General features: G+C 37.2%; 1 protein-coding gene across 1 annotated transcript; it reads left to right on the top strand.

Moving 5' to 3' along the window:
• The first annotated feature begins 8,388 nt into the window (after positions 1–8,388).
• LOC113343495 (aspartic proteinase nepenthesin-1-like) lies at positions 8,389–9,804 on the top strand. Its single transcript, XM_026587656.1, has one exon. The coding sequence runs from the start codon at positions 8,389–8,391 to the stop codon at positions 9,802–9,804; it is 1,416 nt and encodes a 471-aa protein (XP_026443441.1).
• The last annotated feature ends 1,730 nt before the right edge of the window (positions 9,805–11,534 follow it).

The raw sequence follows: 11,534 nt of genomic DNA, 5'->3' as shown, positions 1-11,534 counted from the left end.
TCTCACAACTACAGAGGGCAGTTTTTTGTGGTCGTCGCAGTCCAGTTTACCGCAATCATTGCAATCCAGTTCCACAACAGCTATTGTGATCTAGTCTACATCGTTGTTGTTGTTGTCATGATTCTATAAGTATTGAAGACATATAAAGATCAATGTCACATCTAGTAGCACAACCAAGACCATTGAAGGTCCAACAACTCACAAAGTATGTTATCATCTCAACTACTAAAGGGTCACACCCATTCTCTCACAAATACCGTGGCTCAGTCCGTAATTGAATGCAGCTTAATACCAATAGCTCACACAGATTCTAGCCGAGTGACGTCAAATATAGCTCATTTTTTCCAAACAACAGTTACTAGTCTAGTTCTACACGACTACCATGGTCCAGTTTTACATCAACAGTTACCGCTTACTTTCAACATCATTCCGCTCTAGTATCACACTTCCATTGCAGTTTGGTGCATCCTTCAATCCAGTTTTTGCATACAACAACGGTTCATGACCAACTATTACCCGCCGATCTCCCAGTCACAATAGCCTCACTTGGGGGCGTCTTGATTGTGATTTCTGCAAACAACATGGGAAGGTTTCCAATCACCTCAGCATCAATAATCCACACTTGCGAGAGAGTTTTCTTATTGACTAAGGAAAACAAAATTTTCTTAACCCCCAACAAGTTGGAGGTTACGAGGGGGCGATGCTTGTATCATAAGTAAAAATGCCACATAATAGGCCAAAGTGGTACTTGAATCATCTTTTGGTCCTCATCCGAGCCCTCTAACCATTCAACTGAAGCATCCCACCAGCCTACCCAGTATTGCAGAAATTCAATGACCAGTGAATGGTCAAAGTCAATGTTCGGTCAATGGTCAAGGTCAACCATCAAAGTCAACCATCAATCAATATTAAGGACATATTGCCGATAGTGCTGCCATGCAGTTTCCAGCCAAATTGTCAGCGGTGCTGCCGACTAGCTTCCAGCCAAATTACTAGTCGCATTTCAAAGCGTGTTTTCGCCCATATTGCCAGCAATGCTTCCAACTAGTTCCCGTGCATTTCCCCCAGTCAGGTTTCTCAGCGTTGTCCACAGGCGGAACCCTACATCCAGTCCATCTAGTCTGCAAGCCTATTATGTTGTCAGCCAGTCCATCCAGTCTCCCAGCCCGTTATGTTGTCAGCCAGTCCACCCAATATGCCATCCCATTATGCTGTCAGCCAGCCCATCCATTCTACCTGTCAACCATCAATCCAGTCTTCCAGCGTGCAGAATTAATACAACAGGGCAGTTTCATGGGGCTTCATGCAGAATTAAACAGGGAGGCATGAATGAGCAGTTTCATACATGATTAACACAGGGAGGCATGCAAGGAAAGTTTTATGCGGATTAATGCCAGAAGGCATGCAGAGCCAGCAAATGGAGATTTAAAACATGAGGGAAGTTTCATGCAGAATTGATTTGCATACAAGCAGTTTCATGCAGAATTGATTGTAGAGCATATTAATTCAATTTAAGTCTATCTCGAAATTAGGTGTTAAAATTGTATAAATAGGGATACCCTGGTAGACGGAAAATGGAGGAGCAAGCCAATACATAAAAAGAGCATTGTAATTCTAAATACCAATAAAATACCACTCTTCTAGGGGATTCATCAGTGGATGTAGGCAAACCATGCCGAACCACGTTAAAGCTGTGTCTTTTTATTTGTTCTTGAATTCATCTCCAAAACCCAAAATACAAACCAAATAATCCATTCAATCATGTTTCATGCCCAAAAATAATTTTGGGTACAAACAAGAAGATTGCGAATGGTCACCCGAAAACTCAAACAACCAAAAGATCCAAATCCATTATTACACAAGACAAATCCCATTGTATTTAATTATTATAGAATTACCATTTAACATTGTTTATTATGAAATACAAACCCCAAAACAAGAAGGACCAGTATCGCAGCCTTCACATACAAATATTATGTTGGAAAACGATTAATAAAAAAATAATTTTTTAAAGTTTTAATAAAAAATTATAATTTATTGTTTTATTTTGTGAATGAAACTTTTTAGTCCCACATCGTGGAGTTTCCAATTTTTAGTAGTTTTAAGAAACTATATAAAGCTTTTAGTCCCACATCGGGGAGTTTTTCTTCTTAAGTTGTATTTGTCAATTATATAAAGAAATTCACTACTTTTGTAAAATCTATGGGAAAGGGGTTGCTCTATATTTTAGAGGACCCCTAAGGGAAAATATTTTATAGCGGTTTTTAAGCATTCGCGATTTTCCTTAACGGTTTTTTCGGAGTTGCCAAGCTCAAGTTGAGCATCTACTACATATGCTAGTAGTAGGTGTATTAGGGTGTTTTATCCTGGAGATATCCGTCCTGTGAGGGCTATAGCATCACTCTTTAGTGTAGCCGGGCGCTAATGTCTTAAGGACAGCGTGTTGAACACGTGACTCACTCTATTTTCCAAAGTTTTGCCTTGTTGCTGTTGCGGAGATACGGGGAGCTTGTTCGTTTCGTCAAAGCAATCACTTCCATTATAAAGGAGCTAAGTATCAATAACTTTTGCTTATTTGATTTTTCTTTGTTTTTGATTATTGCACCCAACAATCTTAAGACATTAGCGCCCGTAATAATCGAAAACGATTGATTGGTTTGTGAATCATGGATGTTAATTGTGGAGTGAAAAAACAAAAACTAATTTCTGGTCAGCTGTAGAGTTTCAATTTTATCTTTTAATCTAGAAGGAATTTCGATGAACCCTTTTGACACAACGTAGTAGACATCCTGATAGTTACCCGCGTAAAATTTCAGAATTTTTGGAGTTGTAAAAGTATTTTTTTGATATTTTACAAAACAGAAAAACGTTTCTGAAAAATTCTGACGAGCAGAAAATTGTTGTTAACTAAATTAATTTTTGTGGGGTAACCACGAGTTTTTTGAAACGCTGATTCAAACGAAGTTTGTATATATAGATGTTATCTTCAAAACTCATATTTTACTTTCTGATTTGGAATTGTGATTTGTGAATAAAGGTGTCATCTCCGAGGGACATGGCTAATAGCCGCATGTGGTTGGAAACAAATCTTCCAAAGATGGCAAAGGTGAGAACATCGAACGCAACTCTAAGCATGGTCTTCATGATAAAGGTATATTTCGTAAACCTGAATCCGGAATTACTTTAGTTAAGGGTGAGTGTTATGTTTGTAAAATTTCTGGCCACGCGGCAGTAAATTGTAGACAACATAAAAACCTTAATAAGTAGAAAGTTAATGTTAATTTAGTTGAAACAAACTAGAACGAGTTTGGTGGCATGATGTCGGAAGTTATTTTAATAACCAATGTGAGAGACCAGTAGGTGGACTCCGGAGCCACCAAGAATGTTTGTTGAAACAGAGACCTGTTCACCTCCTATCATAGGATAGGGGATGTCGAGAAACTCTTATTGAGTAACTCATATGCAATAGAGGTTGCATAAAAGGAAAAGGTCGAGCAGAAGCTCATATCTGTAATGTTCTCACATTGAATGAAGTTTTCATGTTCCGAGCATATGCGAAAATCTTGTATCTTGTTCTGTTGTAGATGGAAAAATATTTAAGATCTTAATTGAATCTGGAAAACTTGTTGTAACTAGGCAGTGATTTTTTAAGCAAGAGTTATAGGACTTTGGGTCTATATAAGCTTAACGGAAAAACTGATGATGTGAACGTAGTTGATTCTTGTGATATCTTTGTGTGATTGATTGTTTTACGTGGTAGACTTGGAACCGTAAACTTATAAGTCAATGCTTAACTGGCTAGCATAGGCTTCGTACCCAAATTTAGTTTGGATTTTGAACACAAAAGTGAAATCTGTGAAGAATCAAAATATTCTATAAAATCTTTTAGCACAAATGTTCAGAGTAATTCTAAGCCTTTAGAATTAATTCAGTTAGGCCTAGTTGACATGAGTTCAACCCAAAACCACTGTGGTAAAAGATGGTTATAACTTCCGTAGATGATTGTACGAGGTACTATCTTGTATACTTACTTAGGATAAGGATGACGCCTTAGAAGCCTTAAGATGTATAAACTTGAAGTTGGAAACCAATTAGAAGCCTTGAACATAACAACCGTATCCTTAAGGAGATGATAATTTCCATGTTGATTAGTTCAGGATTACCTGCGGCCTTGTGGGGGGAGGCAGTCCTCTTAACTAGTATATCCTGAATAAAGTACCCTTTTAAGAATCAGATGAAACTCCATATGGTTTATGGAACGGTAGATGACCTTCTTATGAATGTGTCAAAGTGTGGGGGCGTTTGACTAAGATTGTAATTCCTCTTCCTAAAAGAACTAGATTGAAACCAAAAATGTTGATTGTGTTTTCGTATAGGGTATATTGAGTATACTTCTACAAATAGATTTTTGGTTGTGTGTTCTGATTTTTTCTGACATTGGTGTGGATATTATTACGGAATCTAGGGATGCTGAGTTCTTTGAACATGTTTATTCTAAACCTGTACCTCATTAGAGATGTGTTGTTGATCCCCTAGATTTATCTTCAAATAGTCAGAACTTATTTTAAAGGAAGATGAAGTTGATGTTGAGCCTAAGAGAAGTAAAATAATTAGACTTGAGACTTCTTATGAAACCGACTTCATAACATGCCTAGCTTAGTCTGAGCCACAGACTTGTAAAGAAGCCTTAATCTACTGAAACCCCATTCTGGTAAGAAGCTTCATTTAGTGAAATGGACTCAGTCCGTTGGAACCAGACTTGGGAGCTTGCTAGTTTACCTCCAGGTTGTAAGACCATGGGATGTAAATGAGTCTTTAAGAGGAAACGATAGGTAGATGAAACTGTGGAAAAATATTAAGCTAAGTTGGTAGCTAAAGGCTATAAACTAAAAGAAGGTGTAGATTTCCTTGATTCTAATTCAATTGTGACGGAAATTACTTCCGTTGAGATACTAATTGTTATTGCTGCCATAAAGAACGTAGAGATACATCAGATGGATGTTAAGACAGCTTTTTCTAAAACCGTGAATTAGGTAAAGAAATTTACATAGATCAACCTGAAGACTTTGTAGTGAAAGGTTGTGAATACAAAGTTTGTAATTTGAAAAATCTTTGTATGGTTTTCAAATAAGCACGTAAACAGTGACATGGAAAATTTAATCATGTGATAATGGATAGTGGATTTAAATTAATGAATCTGACAAGTATGTCTACAAGTAACTTGTTAAGGATGTCTGTGTAATTGTATGCTTGTATGTTGATGATATGCTTGATACAAACATAGATGTGATCAATTCCACTAAAAACATGCACTGAATGAGAACATTGACTTGAAAGACTTGGGCCCTTTTGATGTAATCTTAGGGATGAGGATTAGAAGATAATCAAACATTTATAAGTCTTAGTCGTTCTCATTATGTTGAGTTGTGCTTAAGAGATACAATCAGTCTGATTGTAAACCTGCTTGTACTTCGTACGATTATTCTTGTAGTCTCAAGAAAAATAAGGGTAGTGGAGTATCTTAACTTGAATACTCAAAAGTTATAGGATGTCTGATGAATTTAATGAACTGTAAGAGTCCAGACATTGCCTATATGTGAGTAAGTTAAGTGGATATAATTGTAGTCCAGAGCAAGAGAATTCAGATGCACTGAGTAGAGTATTATGGTACCTAAAATACTCTTTTGATTTATGAAAGGTATCTTGTTGTCCTTGGGACTTTATGATGCAAACTGGATAGTTGACTCAGAGGAGTCTAAGTCTACGAGTGGATATGGTTTCACTCTAACATGTGGGTTTGTTGTTGGAAGATTTCCAAACAAACATATCGCTCAATTCATTATGGAATCTGAGAGTATTGCGTTAGATAAAGCATGAGAGGGGGCCGAGTGCCTAAGATGATTTTTAGAAGACATTCCTCTTTGGCATAGGCCTGTGCCAGCTATATCTATACATTGTGTTAGCCAAGCTATAATAGTTAAAGCTAAGAAATAACTAATCTCAATCGGCGTTATTTCCATTGATTGGATAAAGTCCAAGGAGAATATCGCGCAATCTTTGACGAAAGGTTTGTACAAAGAGATAGTTAAAAATGCATCGAGGGGGTTGGGGCTTAAGCTCATATATTAAACTTGCCATGAAGGATACTCAACCTTGCTGACTGGAGATCCCATGATCAAGGTTTCGAATGAGACAACTAATTTGTGGTGGGTAAAGGTAAACACTATCAGAGATTTTCATTCTCTGTCCCTTCCCTATGGTGTAGACGTGATAGTGTGACTGCATGTGGAGGATGACTTTTTAATAAGTCTTAATGAGTTCTATAGTTTCAATTTAAGATTGAAGTGGGGTGTAGCAGTAACACTCTTTATGGAAACTCACCTATCTGAATGAGGAAGTGGGTCGCTTCCTGTGAGAATATGAGCTGATTCTCTAGAGCATTCTGAGAAACAGGATACGTCCAGGGCCAAAACGGACAAAACGGCACGAGCTTGGCAGCAATCTTGGAGATATCACCCGTGGTTGTTATCACGAATTACATCAAATGCTAGCAGTTCAAGACATAGTTCACTGTCTCTAGCAAGTAATTCTGGTAATATCTCACTAAGCAAAGGTTCAAGACCTCATGGACACCTCTGCCTAAAATGGTATTTCCTGCGTTTTTTATGTGATTTTCATTTTGATGGTTTTGGTATTACTGGAACTTAGGACCTAAAGGTCACTAAGGGTTCACTAGTTCATGCTTTTTCACTTTGGTGAAAGATACCTATAGTCTCACCATGTGAGAATTAAAGATGAAAGCTCTCAATACTATTATGATTTATGCAATCCATAGTATGACCCTGGGGTCAACACACTTTTGTGTGAGGGAGAGGACGTAGAAATGACTAGTATGATTTCAACACTTGCACGATCAGTCTGTTTGGATCGTGAGGTTGGGATGTTTATTTACCAAGATCTATCTGTGTTTTCATGTTTTATTGAGTTTTCATTCATGTGGGGGATTGTTGGAAAACGATTAATAAAAAAATAATTTTTTAAAGTTTTAATAAAAAATTATAATTTATTGTTTTATTTTGTGAATGAAACTTTTTAGTCCCACATCGTGGAGTTTCCAATTTTTAGTAGTTTTAAGAAACTATATAAAGCTTTTAGTCCCACATCGGGGAGTTTTTCTTCTTAAGTTGTATTTGTCAATTATATAAAGAAATTCACTACTTTTGTAAAATCTATGGGAAAGGGGTTGCTCTATATTTTAGAGGGACCCCTAAGGGAAAATATTTTATAGGCGGTTTTTAAGCATTCGCGATTTTCCTTAACGGTTTTTTCGGAGTTGCCAAGCTCAAGTTGAGCATCTACTACATATGCTAGTAGTAGGTGTATTAGGGTGTTTTATCCTGGAGATATCCGTCCTGTGAGGGCTATAGCATCACTCTTTAGTGTAGCCGGGCGCTAATGTCTTAAGGACAGCGTGTTGAACACGTGACTCACTCTATTTTCCAAAGTTTTGCCTTGTTGCTGTTGCGGAGATACGGGGAGCTTGTTCGTTTCGTCAAAGCAATCACTTCCATTATAAAGGAGCTAAGTATCAATAACTTTTGCTTATTTGATTTTTCTTTGTTTTTGATTATTGCACCCAACATATTATTACGAGACTGACATACAAACTCTCACCGACTCTTTCGCTCGCAAGGATAATGAGAAGGTACAGTATAAGCAATTCTTCTCCACCGACGTTTCGTCCATGTAGTTGGAGGGCTAGCATTAATAAAGATGCGGAAGAAAAGAATATCTTAGCGCAAATCACAAACATTTCCAAAAAACTAAATCCTGCGGTTCCATTAATCTATTGGAGTTAGTCATATACTGTAAAAAAAAATAGCCTCCAACTTAAATTAGACCAATGTTACCGTGAGTATATCTTGCGAAACCAATAAGTTATTAATATATTTGTACAAAATTCAAACTGCCATAGATAATAAATTTAATTCTCATAAAAAAATTATTCAACTTCTATAATTAAAATTTTTTTTGGATTTGTTACTTCTTTTATTTTGTAGCTGATATTTTTGATTTATTACGATCAAATTATCGTAATGTTATACCCAGCAAGTTTTTTAAGAACAAAAGGAAACAATATATTTTCTTAAATACTTTCTTTACGATTTTCTTTTATGATGTATTGTAGAAAAATAAGTACTGTAACTCCCATTTATAACTAAGATGATTTCGGTAACAATACAATTATCTTTGGAATATATTCACATTAATATTAGGCCAAACTTACCACGAATTCATCTCTAGAAACCAATACAAAAATGAGCTCATAAACCCTTTGCTCTTCGTTCCGGTATTGTTCTTGATTTCTTCCTCCCAAAATCAACAAAAATGGGCATAAAAATTATCTTTTGCATTCTTTTCATGATCTCATTGAGTCACTCCGTTTTATCGAAGGCTGATGATAAGAAACCATCCGGTCTCACTCTTAAACTCATTCACAGAGACTCCATCGAATCAAACAACCTTACCAGCATTGAAAAATTCCGAAAAATCATTCATCGCTCAAACCTGCGAGCGAATCATTTGATGAGTTATTCAACAGATTCTGCATCTGAACCCACATATCACCAACCTTCATTATATTTGGAATCAGCGAATTACGTAGTGGAACTTAATATTGGTACACCTGCACTGTCGGACCGCGATCAATACTTGATTTTAGATACCGCTGCCGAACTTACTTGGCTCCAGTGCGATGGTTGCATCGACTGCTTCAAACAGAAGCTGCGTCTCTATAATCCTCGTGACTCTTCTACACACAAATTTCTTCCTTGTAACCACCCACTATGTAAACCTTATGAATGTAATCAAAATCATTGCAAATTCAAAGAATGGGATAGTCCAGATGTGCATGTTGAAGGATTTATGTCGACAGATTGTTTTGTTTTCGAAGGTGTACCTGTGGGAGGTAAATATACGGTCCTAGACGACGTTGTGTTTGGTTGTGCATATGGAACCGTCGGATTTGGCATCGAAGATGATCCCCGTAACAATATCAGTGGTGTATTCGGTTTAGGCCCGGGTCCTCGTTCGTTTAGTTCTCAGTTTTCTCCTCAGCAACGTTTTGCCTATTGTTTAGCAGATTGGCATTTTGGACCCCCTGACTATCCAGGTAAATTGATGTTCGGGGATGACGCGCTACTCCCTATCAGTGGCCATGTTCAAGTAACTCCGATTGTGGAGACAGATGCCAGAAGCTATTTCTTGAAGTTGGCCGATATTCAAATATATAAAAAATGTTTAGGTTTTGAACAGGGTAAATTCGACCGTGCAATTAATGGGCTTGGTGGCTTTATTATAGATTCTGGAACGTCGATTAGTTACTTCGCCAATGATGTCTATGATCGTGTTAGACAAGAATTTGTTGATTATATGAAAACTCTTGGCTTGCCAGAGATGGACGCATCATCACACCACTTGGATTTGTGTTGGCATATGCCAAATGGTATACCAGCAAACCTCCCATCCATGGTATTATATTTACAAGATAACGAGTATCCTGAAGAACCAGCTGATTGCGAAAATCAAGTAGGAGCTCAGCTTATAATCGATCCAATGGGTCTTTTTCATATCGAAGAGAAGGAAGATCCTCATTTATGTCTTGGGATTATGCGTAGTAATGGTACAGATCCTACATTAAACATTTTGGGAGCTAAGCAACAAATTGATAACAAGTTCTCTTTCGATAGGAAGAATAAGACACTCTCGTGGATGACATGGGATTGTGCATCACCACTCAATTAATGCCGCTTCACCGAAACTTACTAGCTCTTTTTCTTCCTAATATTGATATAGATTGAATTCTTTATGCCGAAGATTATCGACACTACAAGAAAACACGTCTTAAGCGACCAAAATCTTAGCAAGCGTCTGAAATTTTGGTCGCTTTAATGGTCAAGCAACCAAGTTTGCAATTATTAGACAGTTTGCTCGCTATAAATATATTACTATTATTTCGTTGCGACCAATAATAGTGTCCGGTTGGTACATCACTTTTTCAAGTTATGCACACCAACTATAAAAATGCTTAAGTCGCTACTTGCTTTCAGGCACAGTAGGGCAGCAATTCAAAAAATATTTGGTTGGTGGTATAATCCTATCTCAACAACCAAGTCCCAGCCACCACCGATTCAAAGACAATCATATTTTAAAATTTGTGAAATGGTTACCAAGTTTTTTCTTTTTGCTATTCTAAATGTGTCATAAAAGAATTAAATTATTGGTGAGTAAAATTTATTTTAAAGATACGTATACCAAAATAAAAAATAATTTATACCGCCCTTGTTGATGGTTCAGAAAATGAATGGTAATTCTTCTAAAATACGAAAAGATACCACGATTATCATCCGATTGGAACATTGTTAGTTGTTACTTTGTACCGTTTGGCACCAATTCAGTGAACAATCTTTTCAAGCATACACGTGAAGGACAAGCAGTCAACCAGACTACTACTAAATCTTTCATTGGACCGAAAAAAGATAAGCAAACACGTGAAGGATAAGGAAACACGTGGCTGTTAGTTTAGCTTCTTCACATGCAGCAGTGGACCCTTTGCCGCGAAAAAAGGCCCTTTAATTCAAAACAAGTGAATTTTGCCGCCTAAACAGTTCCTCTTTTCAAAACCAATTTGTGGTGGTCAGATAAAGTGGCAATCCGTATGAGCTTTCCTTATGAGTTAATGTCCGTGGATTATATCTTTTAATTTCCTGTTGGTTAAATTAGTATCATACGGATTGCTTTTCTTTTGAGTTAGAGCAACGGCAGTGGTGCGAGTATAACCAAAGATTAAAGACCAAAAAAAAACGATCAAATTTGAGTTTAGTCTGGTGTGTGACGCTACGGGTAGAAGACTAAATTTGGTGGAGCGTGCACTATATGTTCGCTTGGTGTGGGGCGTAAACTATACGTACGCCCAATGAGATTCCGAAAAAAAAAATTGGGGCAGAGGTATAAAGCCCGCCCCATATATAAAGTGAATAAAAAAAAAGTCGGGCGGAGGTTCAAAAGAAAAAAAAATAAAAATAAAAATAAATGGGTCGGAGGTATAAAGCACGCCTGGTGTGGGAGGGGACTTTATGCACGCCTGGTGTGGGGCGTTAACTCTACACCCGCCTGGTGGTGGGGCGTTAACTTTACGTTCGCTCGACTATATTTGGTTTTGGTCTTGGTCTTGGTCTTGGACCAAATATAGTCTGAAACTTGGTCTTTGGTCCGGATTTTAATCGATAGTCTGTCCGCTGTATCTCGTTTTTTGATCAAATATTTGGTTATACTCGCCCACTGCGGTTGCTCTTAATGTCCATCGATTATACCGTTTCCTATTAGTCAGATTAATTCATACAGATTGCACTCTTTTGAGTTAATGACCGTCTGTTATATGTTCTAGTTTCCTATTGGTCAGATTAATATCATATGGATTTCATACCATGATACTAATCTTGAACTGTTGACCATATTTTTTTTGACCGAATTTA

This window comes from Papaver somniferum, unplaced genomic scaffold, assembly GCF_003573695.1.
Source record: "Papaver somniferum cultivar HN1 unplaced genomic scaffold, ASM357369v1 unplaced-scaffold_6, whole genome shotgun sequence".
Classification (NCBI taxonomy): domain Eukaryota; kingdom Viridiplantae; phylum Streptophyta; class Magnoliopsida; order Ranunculales; family Papaveraceae; genus Papaver; species Papaver somniferum.
The sequence above is the reverse complement of the archived record's forward strand: the minus strand, read 5'-3'. Positions and strand labels throughout refer to the sequence as shown.